This window comes from Hyaena hyaena, unplaced genomic scaffold (genome assembly GCF_003009895.1).
Source record: "Hyaena hyaena isolate Hyena2069 unplaced genomic scaffold, ASM300989v1 scaffold_287, whole genome shotgun sequence".
Lineage (NCBI taxonomy): Eukaryota > Metazoa > Chordata > Mammalia > Carnivora > Hyaenidae > Hyaena > Hyaena hyaena.
The window spans coordinates 2,051,364-2,070,811 of record NW_024080919.1 but is presented as its reverse complement, the minus strand read 5'-3'; the positions used below and the strand labels follow the sequence as shown (position 1 = coordinate 2,070,811).

At 41.1% G+C, this 19,448-nt stretch overlaps 2 protein-coding genes across 6 annotated transcripts in view; one reads left to right on the top strand and one right to left on the bottom strand.

The window, feature by feature from the left end:
• MTFR1 (mitochondrial fission regulator 1) overlaps nt 1-19,448 on the top strand; it is a 74,494-nt gene that overhangs the window by 2,300 nt on the left and 52,746 nt on the right. Inside the window, exon 3 of one of the 5 annotated variants that reach the window (XM_039246955.1) lies at nt 5,135-5,239. The gene's annotated coding sequence lies outside the window, so the exon portion shown is untranslated. Of the gene's footprint in view, nt 1-5,134; nt 5,240-6,143; nt 6,369-6,632; nt 6,679-16,661; nt 16,732-19,448 lie in introns of those variants that run through there. The other 4 variants (XM_039246958.1, XM_039246957.1, XM_039246956.1 and 1 more) reach the window with 4 other exon arrangements.
• Nucleotides 6,387-7,103, bottom strand: LOC120241702 (basic proline-rich protein-like). Its single transcript, XM_039247009.1, has one exon. The coding sequence runs from the start codon at nt 7,101-7,103 to the stop codon at nt 6,387-6,389; it is 717 nt and encodes a 238-aa protein (XP_039102940.1).

Sequence of the window (19,448 nt, the reverse complement as noted above, 5' to 3'; positions counted from 1 at the left end):
AGATATTCCCAAGCCAGCCCTGTGCTGTCAACACAGAGCCAGATGCAGGGCTTGATCTATCTCATAAAACCTTGAGATGGTGACCTGGGTCAAAACCACGAGTCAGACACTTAACCGACTGAGCCACCCAGGCACCCCATTCACTTATCTTAGAAATATTTTCAGAACACATACAATGTGCTAGAGACAGTCTTAGCAATGGATTCAGAAATACAAGAAAACATAATCACTGCCCTTAAGTTTGTGGTCTGGTATTGTGGTTTCCAAATATTGTGGTTTTTGACCAAGTTGTTATTTCAGGTTAAAAAAATTTTTTGAGCACACAGTTCTGTTATATGTATATTATTTATTTAAAAATTCTATACACAGGGGCGCCTGGGTGGCTCAGTCGGTTAAGCATCTGACTTTGGCTCAGGTCATGATCTCACAGTTCGTGGGTTTGAACCGCACGTCGGGCTCTGGGCTGACAGCTAGCTCAGAGCCTGGAGCCAGCTTCAGATTCTCTGTCTCCCTCTCTCTTTGCCCCGCCCCAACTCATACTCTGTTTCTCTCTGTCTCAAGAATAAATAAGCATTAAAAAAAATTTTTTTTAATTCTTATACACATACTATCAAACTAATATGTAGACTTAAAACATAACAAAATAGAAAATTTTAAAGGATGAGAAATAATTATAAACGTACTTGTATGTATCTGGATGAAAATAAAATTGTGTCCATTTACATTACTTATCAAAAACTGAAATTCCAGGGGCGTCTGGGTGGCTCAGTCAGTTAAGCTTCCGATATCAACGCAGGTCACAATCTCGCAGTCCCTGCATCAGGCTCTGGGCTGACAGCTAGAAGCCTGGAGCCTCTTCAGATTCTGTGTATGTGTGTGCCTTTCTCTCTCTCTCTGCTCCTCCCACCTCTCAAAAATAAACATTTACAAAAACCTGAAATTCCAGATGGATTAAAAACACAAGTGTAAAAAATATCAAAAATCCTTTAAGAAAATCTTGGTGACTGCATACAACAATATAGAAGTAGAGGAAACCTTAAACAAGGCTAGAAACTCAAAAGTTAAAAAAGAAAGAAATGAACATATTTCATTTGTTTTAAAAACCAATTTTTTTGTATGGCAAAAAAATACATGAGCAATGTTAACAGACAATAGATATGAGGGTAAATTTGTAACTCACTTGACAGAGGTTAATCAATCAAAATTGGATTCTAAATTGTCAAGGAAGGAATAAACAACCCTATAGAAATTGGGTAAAGAACAAAAATTAGTATGAATCAAGAGAAAATCCATGTGGCCAATAAACATGCAAAGATATTTAAACTCACCTATAATAAGGGAATGCAAATTAATGTGACAATGAGAATAATGGCAATGCTGATCAGAATGGCAAAAACTCAAAATGACAAAGCTGATGTCAGGGACTGATGGGTATGAAGAGAACTCTCAGGTTTTGCTGTGAAAATGTAAATTATAAACTTTTAAAGAGCAGTCTAGTAAAATCTGTTTTTTTATTTTTTTTAACATTTCTTTATTTTTTAGAGAGAGAGACAGAGTGTGAGCACGGGAGGGGCAGAGAGAGAGGGGGACACAGAATCTGAAACAGGCTCCAGGCTCTGAGCTGTCAGCACAGAGCCTGATGCGGGGCTCGAACCCACAAACCGTGAGATTATGACCTGAGCCAAAGTCGGACGCCTAACCAGCTAAGCCACCCTGGCACCCCCCAACCCCCTCCCAGCAAAATCTATCCTAAAAAATAATAAATTTTTTGACCCAGCAAATCTTCTCAAGAATCTAAAGCATAAAAATCATCAGTATAAAGAGACATAAGAACAGGGGCACTTGGATAGCTTAGTCAGTAGAACATGGGACTGTTAATCTCAGGGTAGTAAGTTCAAGTCCTATATTGGGTGTGGACCCTACTAAAAAAAAAAAAAAAAGGCTAAAATAAAAAAGAAAGACGTAAGAACAAAGATGTTTATTGCAATATTGTTTATATTGGGGAAAAAACCCCACCAAAAAAAAAAAAAAAAAAACCAACATCAAATGAATACATACCAATTGTGAAATGTTTTAGTAAATGATGGTATATCTACAGGCCATGGACCATTATGAAAAATATATTGGAAAACATTTAAGGAAATGAGAGCTAGAGGAAGAGATACAGAGAAATTTCCAGATTGTTAAGTGATAAAAGTTACTTCAAAGTATATATACATACTATGGTCTTGTTTTTGGAAACAATAACAAATCATATCCTCCCATCCAACTACTAACCGGGCCTGACCATGCTTAGCTTTTGAGATCAGACGAGATCAGGTGTGTTCAGGGTGGTATGGCTGTAGACTAACAAATCATATCCTATACATGTTTATGTAAGTGTGTATCATTATACGTTATTCTATGAGCATGGAAGACATAGAGAAAGATACACTCTAGGTTTTCAGCATATATTACCTGAACGGGTAGGATAGCATCTGGGACACTAGGTGCTCATCATATGCAAAAAAATTAAAAATAAATTAACTAGCTTTATTGGGGGGGTGTAAATATAATTTTATACATAATATGATAAATGTCCATTAAGTAAAATCGTATGTAAGTGAAATGAAATGTAATCAACAAAAATCTAGATGGTATTTTGTAGTTTCAAGGAACTACTTTTGCAAGTATGAGAGTGATAAACTTGAGGCAGGAGTATATATTGTTAAGAGGTAAGATGGGAGGCTGGTGAAGTTACAGAAAGACTTACCCAGTGACTCAGTGTCTATAGGATCTCATTCAGGAAAGCTACATAGTGCCATTTGGGTCAAACAAATCTTTTTGACCACATGCTGGTTCTATGCCTTTGTATTAGTCACTTGGCTACAAGGACCTCAATCTCCTCTAAAAAAACAGATCGTAGAACCTGCCTTCCAAGATTGCTTTAGAAATCAACAATAGTGTGAGAACGCCTAGCCCACTGTCTAAAAGATGTTTCATAAATGTACATTTAGTCCCAATTCTCTCTGTATAAAAACCTGCTCTCCTGATAAGAGCTAATTTGTAATGGTAAAATTCTTGAGTGTTTACTGATACTAGCAAAATTTACAAAAGAAACATCACTGGTCACCTTCAGAGAATATGAAGAAACCAACTCATTTTTCTGAAAACTAATAATGAAGAGAATCAAAGCAAGCAATAAACCTGCCTTTTTTTTTTTTTTATGTTTTATTTATTTCTGATAGAGACAGCATGAGCAGGGGAGGGTCAGAGAGAGAGAGATACAGAATCTGAAACAGGCTCCAGGCTCTGAGCTGTCAGTACAGAGCCAGACGTGGGGCTTGAACCCACGTGAGATCATGACCTGAGCTGAAGTCGGACGCTTAATTGACTGAGGCACCTAGGTGCCCCAACCTGCCTTTCTTATATTTCAGGGTAACAAAATAGTTGATATATGTTAATTATTCTGAAAACTGGTAAATATTAAAGAACAAGAATTCAATTTGCTTTTCCTTACAAATGTGCCTCAAGGTAACCAGCTAATAAATGACACATACAGCCTCACCTTGACTTAAAATGCCCCTTACATGGGCCCTTCACTGTCCTACCCAATGGTCTTTTGCCAGTTAGGTTTTTCTAGATTCTAACTCAGAATCTCCTAAGGCACGTTTCAACATGTTGTATTTTCTATAGACAGGCAATGGGAGCTGGAGAAAATGCAAGACTAGAGAGAAAGAGTCTTGATTTTCAAGGAAGGTATATTGAAGACTTGCAAATTATTCAACCTATCTCACCAAATGGGATTGCCAATAGACCTAATATTGGCCCAGGTCTTGGTTTCTAAGAATCATTCCAGTGCTCCTTGGGGAAGTGGCTGACTCTAATACTGGGGCAGGAAAAATACAAGATCAGCTTGGAGACTTTTGTAGTTCAAGAAAACAGAATGTGACCAAAAACCAAAAAAGACACAGGAATCGACCGAAAAGAGTTCTCAGTGGCTAAAGCTGGAACAGTTTGAGCAACAAAATAAAAATCATAATATAAAATATAAACAAAATATAAAATACACACGACTCGTTAGAAATAAATGATTGAATGTAATAAAGAGGCAAAATAAACAAATCATACTTAGAGAAGAATTCTAAATTATGTACATATTTCACTCCAGGAGATAAAGCTTAATCTCTTATGACCCCTTGGGTGGGTAGGTATAGTGACTTGCTTCCAAAGAAGAGACTATGGAAAGAGGGTAAAAAATGCAACTCTAGGGGCGCCTGGGTGGCTTAGTCGCTTAAGCGTCCGGCTTCGGCTCCGGTCATGATCTCACAGTTCATGGGTTCAAGCCCCGCGTCGAGCTCTGTGCTGACAGCTCAGAGCCTGGAGCCTATCTTCCAATTTTGTGTCTCCCACTCTCTGACCCTCCCCTGCTCACGCTGTCTCTCTTTCTCAAATATAAATAAAACATTAAAAAAAATTTTTTTTAAGTGCAGCTTTATAGTGGAGAAGCTAGTAAATACTAACCTGGTCAGATGATCACAGTTAACATCAGCAGAAATAAATCATGCTAGTATCATGTACCCTATGATATGATGTGATGAGAAGGACATCTCAACGTGTGAAATTTCTCTCAAACCTTATAACCCCGGTCTAATTATGAGAAAAACAGCAGACATATTCAAATCAAGGCATATTTTATGATATATCTGACCATACTGCTCAAAATTGTCATAGCCATATCAAGATTATGAAAAGGAAAAATGTAGAAACTGTAATAGACCAGGAATCTAAGTAAGGAGGCATGATGACTGAATGCAATGTGGCATCTTGGATTGGATCCTGGAACAGAAAAAAGGACATTAATAAAACCTGAATAAAGCCTGGAATTTAGTAAATAGTGAAGTATGAATGTTGGCTCCATAATTTTATAAATGCATCACAGTAATGTAAGATGTCCGCATCAGGGGAAACTGGGTGAGCAGTAGGGACCTGTTAACTATCTTTGCAACTCTTCTGTAAATCTAAAATTATTCTAAAATAAAGTTTATTAAAAGCAAAAAGTGAAGCAACCTGCTCATAATTTCAAGTGTGATGACTAGAAGATTCTCCTCTACTTTCTGGCTCAGCACATTTTGCACGCTTTCTCATCCACCAGCCACATACTTCTGGCGCCAAGTGCCAGGAGACACAACGACCGGCCTTTTGTGAGCGAGACGGCAGACGACCGGGCTAGCAGTATTCTGGGAAGCCGTTCCAACATGTGACTTGGCCTAACTTGTCACTAACGTAGCCTAGTTCACGCAGATCCCCCAAAAGCCCAGGGTTACTAGTGGGCACGGAGCACGCAGAGAAGTGTGAAGACAAGGAAGCTGGAAGGGAAGACAAAGGTAGGTCTGAACCAACCTGTGTGAAGGTTTCCTAAGACATCTTCCTACTACAGAGTAGAAAACCACAGATGACCTCGAACTCAGTGCTAGCATCTTGGGTCTTAGAAGGGCTGCTCCAAGCCAGGGGGCCTGAGCACAAATTTTACTTGGCTCTCAGTAAATCTACCCTTTAAAGACCTCACAGGAAACCATTAAACTTTGCCAGAAAGGCCAGGACCCTTTGCCTCCAGTCCTTCGGCTCAGAAGCACCCACTTTCGTCAAACGTCAGCTGAAGCAGCCCCTGGAAAGCGTTCCCGAGCCGCTGGGCCGGCCGAGGCAGGTCTCCCAGGCTCCCTGCACCCCTCCGTGCCAGCATTTGGCTAAAAGAGTGTGTTTCCATCTTCCTGTTAGCACGCAGGCACACCCAGGGCGTGGCTCGCGGCTTTTATAAACTCTACTGTCACAATGGGCCACCAAGCCCGGGCCGACTCAACGGCGCGAGGCTCCTGAAGCTGGGAAGCCTCGCGGCGAGGGCGTGGGCACCGGGGACCCGCAACGGCCCGGCGCCGCCCGCGACCCGCGGGACCAGGGAAGGCGAGACACAGCCGGGCAGCAGCGCCCCTCGGAGGGCCGTAAAGAAACGCGGGTCTACACACGCGCTCGTGCGCGGCCCCCGCGTCACCGCCGTTTCCCTCAGCTGTGACACGTAACGCTCCTCACGGCAGAACTGCTCGAAACCTAGTGTCCCAGGACATTCGACTATTAAAAAGCACGTGTCCCCACGAAGCCGACTAAACGGATGGCGTAGCTGAAGACAGTAACACCCCCATCCGTGCTTTGTACACCGCGCACCCTCAACCCCCTTAAACAAGCCCCGCCCGAGACGAGGGTCACGTGGAAACTCTGCCGGGTGAACACGAGTCCCAACAGCGTGGGAAGAAAGGTCTCAACGTAAGTCGGCTTAACAAGGGCTTAAGATTCCCACCGTCTTTCAGGGTAATACACACGGCTACAATCAGAAGGTGGGTCTTGCTACGCATTTACAGAAGCGGGTTTAGGAACAAAGCGCCTTCCAGGTCAGAGCGGGGAGGACGAGAAGCAGGTCCACGCGGAAGCGCCCGCCCCGCGCATGCGCACGCTGACGGAGCGGCGGCGGCCGGCGCGCGGGGCGGCGGCCTCTCCTCCCCTCCCTGCTCTGCAAGCCCGCCCCTGCGCCGGAGGAAGCAGCTGATTGGCCAGTGCGGGCCGGGCTCGGGGCGGGGACTGGGTGACTGGCAGTAGCGCCCCGGGAGAGCCAAGCTCGGGAAGGCTGCGGGCGGCCGCGCGGCCCAGGTGAGTGGGGCCGGGGCTGAGGAGAGCGGTTGGCGTGGCGCGGAGGCGGCGCTCGTGGGCCTGCGGGCGGCGGGGAGCGCCGGTAACGGGGTGGCGGTGGAGGAGCCCCGGGCTCCGTGGGCCGGCTGGGAGCCTGCGCCGCGGCCGACTCGCCCCGGACCTCGGACCCAACGCGAGCACTTCTGCTCCTGCCCGCCGCCTTTGGGCGCGCCCTCCGGGGCCCGCGGTGCGAGCGTCCGCCGCGGGTCCCGGAAGGCTGTCCGGTGCGGCGGCTCCCGGTGCGTCGCGCTGCCTCCTGGGACTGGAGCGGCGGGCGGCGCGGCTGCGGGCGCCCCGGGGTGCTGGGAGCCGCCCGGGAGCTCGCCCGGCCCGCCCCGCGGGGCCTCCTCCCGCGCCGGGCTTGCGTTAAGCCCCAAAGAAGGCATCGTCCTCGGGACGCTAAAAACGCTTTTTATCGTGGAAATCTTCAAACACGGAGGTCGAGGGGAGTGTGTGACGAGCTGGGCGAACCCCTCACCCGGTTTTAACAGTTGTCACACGGGGTCGGGCTTGCCACCCGCCCCCCCCCCCCCCCGCCCCGCCCCGGATTATTTGCAAGTAAATCCCAGACTTTTAATCTCTCCTAGAAATGTCTTCGGCTTTGTCATGGTCATTGCTAATCAGTCGCTTCCTGGAGGGATGGAGTAAAACCGGGCTCCCTTGAGAGTGTAGACAGCGCTGCCGGAGTGTGGTCGTGTCTCCGAGCACTTTCACTCCCCCAAGTCCGGTTCCAGGATAGCTGAAAACAGAGGGCCCAGCCAGTCTGGTCTTGGCAGTAACATATGGCTTTGGGGCAGTAATGTTAGTATTGATCATTTCTTTCCGTGTAGCACTTGGTATGTATGAAGCGCTGGAAAGTGTTCCCACCTAGTCATTTCGTTTTTACAAAAGCTGCGTGAAGTAGGTATTATCCCATTTTATAAGTGAGAGAAAAGAGACGCTAAGCAGTTTGGCCAAGGTCGCACAGATGTAGTAAGGGGGGAAGGCTGAGGGGCTGGGGTTCGGGATGTCAACCCTGGTCACTGCCAAATTCTTGCTCTCTCAACCGTAATTGAAGAATTGTGAAATAAATGTAACTGCTGTGGATTATTACTGTTGAGCTATAAATACATAAGGGGGGGAAAACCCTGGAATTTAGGAGTATGATAGTAAGATAGGTATTTTTATTTTTGTCTCAGATGGTAAAGGGTTAATGGAATTGATTTTAAAATCAAAGTATGTAAATGTAGATCAATATATACAAGTGTTTAAAATTTCTATAATATATAGAAAGGAAAGGGAACTCAGTTAAAGGGGAAAGGAAACCAGGAAAAATACACCCCAATGAATAGTCTCTACCTCCTTTGGCATTTAGAATGTACCAGATATTTATATTGAATATTTTATATCTTTTATCTTCTCAATCTTCTGCTATTTCTTTTTTTTAAATGTTTATTTTTGAGAGAGAGAGCACACAAGAGGGGGGAGCGCAGAGAGAGAGGGGGACAGAGGCTCTGATGTGGGCTCTGACAGCAGAGAGCCCGATATGGGGCTTGAACTCACGAACCTGAGCCAAAGTCAGACGCTTAACCAACTGAGCCGCCCAGCCCCTCAATCTTACAGTATTTCTAAGACAGTATCTTTTTTCAAATCATGTTAGAGGAGTAAGAAACTAGGAAGAGACAGCTGGACTTTGAGAAGACAGCAGGGTAGACCAGTTAAATTGAAGTTTAGGATCCCTACTGTAAGGGATTAATTCAGAAGTCTAGAAGTAAAGTTAGATTCACATGTGACGTAATTTGAGTGCCAAGTTTAAGGAGTTTGAACTTGAACAAAACAGTGACTCACTGATTGCAAGCATCCCTTAGGAAGAGTGAATTGGCACTCTCAAGGACGGCTTCACCTGAGATCTGAAAAGATTATTGACTTGACCCGGTGAATATATAGGAAAAAAATGGAGGGGAATGGTTGAATTTACACGTATAAGGCAGGAAATAGAGGGGGGAAAAATAGCCTGAATAAGAGGGATGGAAAGATAGCATGGTTCTGAAGTGCTGGTAAACTTCAGTTTTGACAAGTTTATTTCCCTAGGCAGTTTTTAAGAATTTTTCTTACTGAACTGTAGTTGATGTGCGATTTTGTATTAGTTTTAGGTGTACAACATAAGTGATTTGAGATTTATATCTATTAGAAAATGATCACCAAGTAAGATTAGGTATTGTCACCAAACAAAGCTATTGCAGTTTTATTGACTATATTCTCTGTGCTATACTTTACATCCCCATGACTTACTAATTTTATAACTGGAAGTTTGTACCTCTTGTATTCCTTATTTCACCTCCTCTGGCAACCCGGAGGAGTTGTTCTATCTATGAGTCTGTTTTGCTTTGCTTGGTTTGTTTGTTTTTGTTTTTTTTAGATTCCACATATAGGTGAAATCATACATTCTCTGACTTATTTCACTTAGCCTACACTCTAGGTTCATCCATGTGATTGCAAATGGCAAAAATGCCATTCTTTTTATGGCTGAGCAATATTCTGCTGTATATACATACCACAACTTTATCCATGCATTTATCAGTGGACACTTAGGTTGCTTCCATATCTTGGCTATCGTAAATAATGCTGTAATGAACACAGGGGTGTATATATCTTTTTGAATTAGTGTTCTTGTTTTGTTCCGATAAATACCCAGAAGTAGAGTTGCTGGATGATACGGTATTTCTATTTTTAATTTTTTGAGCAACTTGCATACTCTTTTCCTTAGTGGCTGTACATATTTACATTACCACCAATAGTCACAAGGGCCCCCTTTTCTCCACATTCTTGCCAACACTTGTTCTTTCTTTTTTTAATGATCATTAATAATTTGTTTAAAGTTTTATCACATTAGCAGGCATACTCAGATGTCACGGGAAATTTTGATCTCATGAGGATTTCTATAAAAGTTACAGTATAGTTACATACTTAAAATTTTTTTTTTAAATGTTTATTTCTGAGAGAGACAGAGACAGACAGACAGACAGAGACACAGAATCCGATGCAGGCTCCAGGCTCTGAGCTGTAAGCACAGAGCCCAATGCTGGGATCCACCCCAAGGACTGCAAGATCATGACCCCAGCTGAAGGTGGATGCTCAATTGACTGAGCCACCCAGGCATCCCTAGTTATGCTTAATGATGAAATATTTATTTCCCTCCATGAGTTAAGAAATGAGACAAAAATGACTGCTGTCAACACTTCTGAACAGTTCAGTAAAGCCAGGAAAAAGACAAGGAAGTACAAAATTTGGAAACATGATATGGTTGTCATAAAAATTTGAAAATATACTTTATTAGAACTAATTAGTACATATTGAAAATTAATAAAATTATACAAACCATAAAACTTGTAGTAGCTTTAAAAAGCCCCTAATATTGAAGAATAAATGTAATTAAATATTTGCAAACCCTCAACATGGAAAACTACAAAATGTGATAAAAATTAAAGTAGACTTAAATGAGGGTTGTGGAAATTTTGTAAATTGGGTTTGAATATTGTTAAGGTCTCATTCTCCCCAATTTGTCAATTCTCCCCAGATTTATCTGTAAATTTACTGTGATTCTCATTAAGCATAGATTTGGTTTTGTAGCAATTGAGAGATGTGGCAGTTTCCCAAATAAGACCAGAGTATGTAAGACCAGAAGACCAGAAGCAATAATGTTCTAAAGAAGAACAAAGCCAAAGAACTTACACTACTGGATAGCAAAACAATACAGAGCTATAATTAAATGGAACAGTGTTACAGAACAAAGTATTCAGAATTTGATTCTGATGGTGCTTTCAGTAACCTGTGCTGAGGCAACTGAATATCCATATAGAAAACAACCAACTTCATGCTAATCATAAAAATGAATTTCTGGTGTACCTAGAGCTAACTATGCAACGTGAAACAAAACTTTCTGAAAAAGATATAGGAGAATATCTGCATGATCATGGTATTGATAGAGATCGATTTGCTAAGGACACAAAATACACTAAAAAAGCATGCGGAAGGGGCAGAGCAGAGAGAGAATTCCAAGCAGAGTCTGTGCTGTCAGTGCATAGCCCAATGTGGGGCTCAAACTCCGTGAGATCATGACATGAGCCGAAGCCAAGAGCCAGACACTTAACCGAGGGAGCCACCCAGATGCCCCTTAAGATGTTAAGTAATCTCTATACCCAATATGGTGCTTGAAATGGATCATATGGTAACTCTATTTTTAATTTTTTGAGGGCCCGCTCTGTACCAATTTACATTTCCACCAACAGTGCATGAGGGTTCCTTTTTCTCTGCATTCTTGCCAAACATTAGCTATCGCTTGTCTTCTTGATACTAGCTATTCTGACTGGTGTAAGGTTGATATTGATGCTTTGATTTGCATTTCCCTGATGATTTAATGATGTTGAGCATCTTTTCATATGTCTGTTGGTCAACTCTATGTCTTCTTTGGAAAAATGTCTATTCTGGTCCTCTGCCCATTTTTAAATCAGATTGTGTTTTCTTGGTGTGGTGTTGTATGTATATATTTTGGGTCTTAACCCCTTATATCATGTGCAGGTACCTTCTACCATTCTGCAGATCACCTTTGATGCTTTCCTTTCTTGTGCAAAAGCTTTTTAGTTTGAAGTAGTTCCAGTAGTTTATTTTTGCTTTTGTTGCCTTTGCCTGAGGAGACAGGTAGCTGTACCAAAAAATACTACTCAGACTGATGTCCAAGAGTTTACTGCCTGCTCTTTCTTTCAGGAGCTTTATGGTTTCAGGTCTTACATTTAAGACCTTTATTCTATTTTGAGCTTATTTTTTGTTTATAGTGTAAGAAAGTAGTACAGTTTCATTCTTATGCATGTACATGTCCAGTTTTCCTAACACAGTTTATTGAAGAAACTGTCTCTTCCCCATTGTATTTTCTTGCCTCTTTTGTTGTAGATTAATTAACAACATATGGTTTATTTCTAGGCTGTCTATTCTGTTCCATTGATCTCTTTGTTTTTATGCCAATACCATCTAGTTTTGATTTCTATAGCTTTGTAGTATAATTTGAAATCTGGGAGCATAGGGGCGCCTGGGTGGCTCGGTCGGTTAAGCGTCCGACTTCAGCTCAGGTCATAATCTCACAGTTTGTGGGTTCGAGCCCCGCATCGGGCTCTGTGCTGACAGCTCAGGGCCTGGAGCTGCTTCAGATTCTGTGTCTCCCTCTCTCTCTGACCCTTCCCTGCTCCCACTGTCTCTCTCTCTCTCTCAGAAATAAATAAAACATTAAAAAAAAAAAGATATCTGGGAGCATGAAATCTCCAGCTTTTTTTTTTTTTTTTTCTTCAAGATTGCTTTGGCAATTGGAAGATCATTTGTGGTTCTGTACAAATTTTAGGATTATTTGTTTTTGTATGAAAAATGCTATTGGAATTTTGATAGGGATTGGATTTAATTTATAGATTGCTTTGGGTAATAGGTAATTTGGTAAAATTGTAACAATATTAATTCCACTAACCCATGAGCATAATGTATCTTTCCATTTTTTTGTGTCATCTTCAGTTTCCTTTTATCAGTGTCTTATAGTTTTGCAAGCACAGATCATTTACTCCTTGGTTAAATTTATTCCTAGGTATTTTCTTCTTTTTAATGCGATTGTAGATGGGATTATATAATTTCTTTTTCTGATAGTTTGTATTCATGTCTGGAAACCCAACAGATTTCTGTATATTAATTTTGTATCCTGCATCTTTACTGAATTAATTTATTAGTTGTAATAGTTTTTTGGTGTTCAATATGTAATATCAAGTCATCTGCAAGTAGTGACAGTTTTTTATTTCTTCCTTACCAACATGGGTGTCTTTTATTTCTTTTCTGATTGCTGTGGCTAGATTTGCAGTACTGTGTTGAATAAAAGGCTGGAGTAGGCATCCTTTGTCTTTTTCCTCATATTTGAGGAAAAGCTTTCAGCTTTTCACTGTTAAGTATGATGTTAGTTGTGGGATTATCATGTATGACCTTTATTATGTTGAGGTACATTCTCTCTATAACCATTTTGTTGAGATTTTTTTTATCATTAATATTGATTTTTGTCAAATGGTTTTTCTACATCTATTAAGATGATCATATGATTTTCATCTTTCATTTTGTTAATGTGCTGTACTGCACTCGTTTATTTGCAGATGTTGAACCATTCTGCATCCCTTGAATAAATCCCACTTGATCATGGTGTAAGATCCTTTTAATGTATTGTTGAATTTAGTTTGCTGATACTTTGTTGACGTTTTTTGCATCTATGTTCCTAAGGCATATTGGCTTGAGTTTTCTTTTTTGGTAGTGTCTTTGCCTAGTTTTGATAACAAGGCAGTGCTGGACTTGAAGGATGAATTTGGAAGTTTTTCTTTCTGTTTTATTTTTTAGAATAGTTTAAGGATAGGTATTAACTTTAAAATGTTTGGTAGAATTCACTTGTGAAGTCATCTGGTCCTGCACTTTTGTTTGGAGTTTTTTGATTACCGTTGCAAATGAATAGTAATCAGTCTGTTCAGATTTTCTATTTCTTCCTGAGTTAGTCTTGAAAGAGTGTATGTTTCTAGGAATTTATCCATCTCTTCTGTGTTGTGCAATTTGGCAGCTTATAATTGTTCTAGTAATCTCATAATGCTTTGTATTTCTGGTATTATTGGTTTTAACTTCTCTTTCTGATTATATTTCTTTGACATCTTTCTAATTTTTTTTCTTGATGAATGTGGCTAAGGGTTTATCAATTTTGTTTATCTTTTAAAAAAAACAGCTCTGAGTTTCATTGATCTTTTCTACAGTTTTTTTTTAAATGTATTTCATTTATTTTTGCTCTGATGTTCATTATCATTGACTCTTTTTTTTTATTTTATTTTTTTATGTTTTATTTATTTCTAAGAGAGAGAGACAGTGTGAGCAGGGGAGGGTCAAAGACAGAGGGAGTCACAGACTGAAACAGGCTCCAGGCTCTGAGCTGGCAGTCAGCACAGAGCCCGACGCGGGGCTTGAACCCACGGACCGCAAGATCATGACCTAAGTGAAAGTTGGACGCTTAACCAACTAAGCCACCCAGGCGCCCCTCATTATCATTGACTCTTGAACAAAGGGAGGTAGTTGGGGTCCTGATATCCCTCCATGCAGTTGAAAATTTTCCTATAACTTTTGACTCCCCAAAAACGTAACTACCAAGCTAGAAAAAGAAACTGTTATTAAGAAAATTATGAGAGAGGGACACCTGGCTCCTGGGTGCCTCAGTTGGTTAAGTGTCCAACTTTGGCTCAGGTCATGATTTCATGGCTTGTGGGTTTGAGCCCCACGTCAGGTTCTGTCCTGACAGCTCAGAGCCTGGAGCCTGTTTAGGATTCTGTGTCTCCCTCTCTCTGCTCCTCCCCTGCTCGTGCTCCGCCTTTCTCTCTCAAAAATAAACACTTAAAAAATTATAAGAGGAAATAAATATGCAGTACTGTGCTGGACATATTGAAAAAAATTCATGTATAAGTAAACCTGCACAGTTCAAACCCATGTTCTTCAAGTGTCAGTTGTATTTTTTTTTTTCCTACTATGGGCTTTGTTTTTCCTTATTTTATTTCCTTTAGGTATAAGATTATATTGTTTATTTGAGATTTTTCTTATTTCCTGAGATTGGCCTATCTTGCTATAAACTTGCCTGCTAGAACTGCTTTTTCTGGGGCGCCTGGAAGGCTCAGTCGGTTAAGCATCCGACTTCGGCTTAGGTCATGATCTCACGGTTCATGGGTTTGAGCCCCGCATCGGGCTCTGTGCTTCCAGCTCAGAGCCTGGAGCCTGTTTCAGATTCTGTATCTCCCTCTCTCTCTGACCCTCCCCTGTTCATGCTGTCTCTCTTTTTCTCTTAGGAATAAATAAAACATAAAATATTTTTTTAAAAAACCTGCTTTTTCTCTGCCCCATATATTTTGGAATATTTTGTTTTCATTCTCATTTGTTACAAGGTATTTTTTTTATTTCTCTTTTGATTTCTTTATTGACCCATTTGTTTTTCAGTAGCATGTTGCTTAGCCTCCATGTGTTTTTGTTTTTTTTCTACTTTTTTTTTTTCTTGTAATTGAGTTTGAATTTCATACTGTTGTGTTTGGAAAAGATGCTTGATATGATTTCAGTCTCCTTACGTTTATTGAGACAAACTTTGTGGTTTAATGTGGGGTTTTGGAGAATGTTCCATGGGCACTTGATAGGAATATGTATTCTGTTCATGGATGCAATATTCTATATGTTCTGTGTTAGGTCCATCTGGCTTAATATGTCATTTACTGTTTCCTTATTGATTTGCTGTCTGGATGATCTATCTATTGATGTAAATGGGTGTTAAAGTCCCCTGCTACTGTGTTTCTGTCCACTTTCTTCTTTTACATCTGTTAATATTTGCTTTATATACTTCGATGCTCTTTAAAATGTTAATTGCTGTCAGCTATTCAACTATTCTTTTGTGTGTTTGTTGTGTGCCTTTGGCACAAATTACAGTTTATTATTTTTTTTTTTTAAGTTTATTTTGGGGCACCTGGGTGTCTCAGTTGGTTAAGCATCCAACTTGGGCTCAGGTCATGATCTCAAGGCTTGTGGGGTTGAGCCCCACATCGGGCTCTGTGCTGATGGCTCAGTGCCTAGAGCCTGCTTCAGATTCTGTGTCCCTGTCTCCCTGCCCCTCCCCCACTCATGCTCTGTCTCTCTGTCTCAGAAATAGATAAACACTAGTGAAAAAAATTAAAGTTTATTTATTTTGAGAGAGAGAGAGAAAGTGCAAGTTGGGGAGGGGCAAAGAGATAGGGAATAAGAGAGAATCCCAAGCAGGCTCTTCACTGTCAGTGCAGAGCCCTATGTGGGGCTTGAACCCACAAACCATGAGACCATGACCTGAGCTGAAGTCGGACATTTAACTGACTCAGCCACCCAGGCCCCCCCCCCCCCCGACCAAATTACACAGATTAGGTAAACCACTGGTGAGGTTTTAGCCCAAGTCCCAGACAAGAGGTTGGCAAACTATGGCCCAACAGCATAAACTGGCCTGAGGCCTGTTTTTGTATGTGAGCAAAGAGTGGTTTTTACATTTGTAAGGAGTTAGAAATAAATTTTAAGTGGACTGTTTTGTGACTGTTGGTTCACAAGCTCCAGGGAGCTTCTTGGTTGTTCTGAAACCTGACATAGTACTTGGATGAGAGGGAGAGACTTGAAGAAAGAAGCAAGCCATTCTGGATTGGTAGGTAGCGGGTTTAATAAACAAGGGAATTCACTAGGCTTATCTTGAGAAGCCACAAGACCGTAGATCCCCACACCTGCCTGCCAGATCTTAAAAGTTTCATATAGGGGCCTCAACTGGGTTCAGTCACATATACCCCCACATGGTCTCAACACCCTATCACTATCTCAAGGCTTTGTCTTTAGGGCAACTTCGGGGAGGAGGGGACGCACTTGGAATGCACCCTGCAAGGATGGGAGGGTGAGGAGCCTCCTCTTACTGGAGTCCAGCTCACGAGACTTAAAATTCCATCTTTTTATGTCTGCTTAGTCTTTCAAGGTGTGCATGAGGTACCTTTGTGTATTTAAACAACTCTCTTTTGTTAGATGTTTTGATTTCCAGTTTTTTAAACTATTACAGCACTTAGGACAGCTTTTCTATTCAGACTTTTGTCGCTCTCAGATTATTTCTACAGGATAAATTTCTGGAAGTGAAATTGCCAGTATGTACATATTGCCAGGTTGCCCATCAGAAATATTGGGCAGCCTGTGTCTCTACCAGTATTGGTTGTCCCCGTTTTCATTTTTGCCAATTTGGTAGGGAAAAAGAGATGGTATTTTAGTGAAGGTTTATTTGACTGTCAGATCAACAGTATTTTCCCATGTTTACTGTCCATTTGCATTTCTACGTGCAGGATGCTTACACACGTCCTTTTCCTGTTTTTCCATTAGGCTTCTCATCTTTTACGTCTTGATTTACAAACACTGTATATACATTTGGGAGAGTAATCGCCCGTCATATACAAGTTGCAGGTAAATAAGTGTCTTTTTTTTTTAATGGACTTTTATTTATTTTTTTTAGTTTATTTATTTTGGGGGGGGTGCAGAGAGAGAATTCCAAGGAGGCTTCACATTGTCAGTGCAGACCCTGATGTGGGGCTCAAACTTTACAAACCGTGAGATCATGACTTGAGCCGAAATCAAGTGTCAGAGGCTTATGGGGCGCCTGGGGGCTCAGTCGGTTCAGCGGCTGACTTCGGCTCAGGTCACGATCTCGCGGTTCGTGGGTTCAAGCCCCGCGTCGGGCTCTGTGCGGACGGCTCGGAGCCTGGAGCTGCTTCCGATTCTGTGTCTCCCTCTCTCTCTGCCCCTCCCCTGCTCACGCTGTCTCTCTCTCTCCCTCCCTCTCTCTCTCTCTCTCTCAGAAATAAATAAAACATAAAAAAAAAAAAAAGAAGAGTCAGATGCTTAACTGACTGAGCCATCCAGGCACCCAAGGCAAGATATCTCTTTATCCCAATCTGTTTGGGTTCTTATAGGACGGGGAACCTACAGTGAAATCATCTATTTATTTATTTATTTGAGAGACAGCATGAACAAGGGAGGGGAGAGAATTCCAAGCAGGGGCTTAAGCCTACAAACCACTAGGTCGTGACCTGGGCTGAAACCAAGAGTCCAATGCTTAACCAGCTGAGCCACCCAGGCGCCCCTATGGTGAAGTTTTTGAAGTGAATTCGGAAAAATATCCTAGAGTAACAAGCACTGATTGCATACATATTATTGGTTGGGATGAAATTAAAATTTATTTTATTTTCTTTTTTAGTTGATTTAAACTAGTATCTATTCTACCATTATTGCTATACTTAAAAAAAAAAAAAAAAAAGATTTTATTTTTAAGTAATCTCTACACCCCATGTGGGATTTGAACTTACACCATGAGATCAAGCATCACATGTTCTACTGACTGAGCCAGCCAGATGCCCCTGTATGCTTTATCTTATTTTTTTTAATGGAATCTCACACTGAAAAAGGATTCACTTCTTTCATGTATCTTTTTATTATGAACATTTTTGTGTATAACTCTTTTTTGTTTTAATGGCCATAAACTCAGAATCAGTATGTTATTATTCTATTTTTCTATTGATGGACATTTAATTTGCTTCTAAATTTTCTCTTTTTAACTAATGCTCAGTAAATACCTTTTCTAACTTTTATAAACTAATAATATTTATTTACAAAGGTGTAATTTACTGAATTTTGCCCCTAAGTTAATTTTTTATACACATAATATGCAGGGGACATTAACTGTTATATAACTTAACCAAAATCACCTTTTATTTATTTTATTTTTTGAGAGACAGAAACAGAGTACAAGCAGGGGAAGGGCAGGGGGAGAAGGAGACACAGAATCTGAAGCAGGCTCCAGGCTCTGAGCTGTCAGCACAGAGTCTAATGCAGGGCTCAGACCCATGAACTGTGAGATCATGATCTGAGCCGAAATCAGATGCTTAACCAACTGAGCCACCCAGGTGCCCCTGACCAGTTTTTTCTTTAAAAAAAAAAAAAAAAAAAAAAAATTTTATGTTTTTATTTTCTTTTGAGAGAGAGACAGAGAGTGAGCAGGGGAGGGTCAGAGAGGGAGGGAGACACAGAATCTGAACCAGGCCCCAGGCTCTGAGCTGTCAGCACAGAGCCCGACATGGGGCTCGAACACACAGACTGTGTGTGAGATTGTGACCGAGCCTAAGTCAGATGCTTAACCGACTGAGCCACACAGGTGCCCCCTGAACAGTTTTTTCAAAAGATCGTTTTTAAATTAATGCCAGAAGGGATGTCTGGGTGGCTCAGTTGGTTGAGCATCCAACTTTGGCTCAGATCATGATTTCACAGCTCCTGGGTTTGAGCCCTGTGTTGGGCTTTCTGGTGTCTGCTTGAAGTGAGCTTCAGATCCTCTGTCCCCTCCCTCTCTGCACCTCCCCCGATCACTCCCTCCCTCTCTCTGTGCGCTCTCTCTCACTCAAAAATTAAACATTTCAAAATCAAAATAAAATTAATTTCAGAGTACTTAATTTATTTGCAAGTACTTAAAAATAGTTCAAGAAAAATATATGTAATTATGTCATTCATTGTAGTATTATATTTCCTAGATCCTCACGTGAAAATAGTATACTCTTAGTTCAAAGGAAAATACAAGACTACCTCTAATCTCTATTATTCAGAGAGAAAAGTAGACCTTTAAAAATGTTACAAAAAATGCCCTTCAGAAATGTAATTTCAGAGGCACCTGGGTGGCTCAGTCGGTTGAGCGTCCAACTTCAGCTCAGGTCATGATCTCATGGTTTGTGGGTTCGAGCCACATGTCGGGATCTGTGCTGACAGCTTAAAGCCTGGAGCCTGTCTTTGGATTCTGTGTCTCCCTCTCTCTCTCTGACCCTCCCCCGCTCATGCTGTCTCTGTCTCTCTCAAAAATAAATAACAACATTAAAAAATTTTTTTAATGTAAATTCATATATAAAACCCATTTACTTGAAAGAAATTTCATCAAGTTTTATTAATTTGTCTTAATAAACTTTTTATCTGGAAAAAAATTTTTTTTGGTTGTTGAGAGATGTGGTCATGAGATTTGTTCATTTGTGGACTGAAACAAGTGTTTGTGACTTCCTATTCTTTAGATTCTGTGCTAGGCACTGGGAATATAGCAGTGTAGTTAATTTTGCGTGAACAGTATAGAATATTAATACTAAATAATT

Bases quoted from the DNA above. Each gene is read 5' to 3' on its own strand.
- LOC120241702 (XM_039247009.1), bottom strand. From the start codon at position 7,103: ATGCCTTCTTTGGGGCTTAACGCAAGCCCGGCGCGGGAGGAGGCCCCG.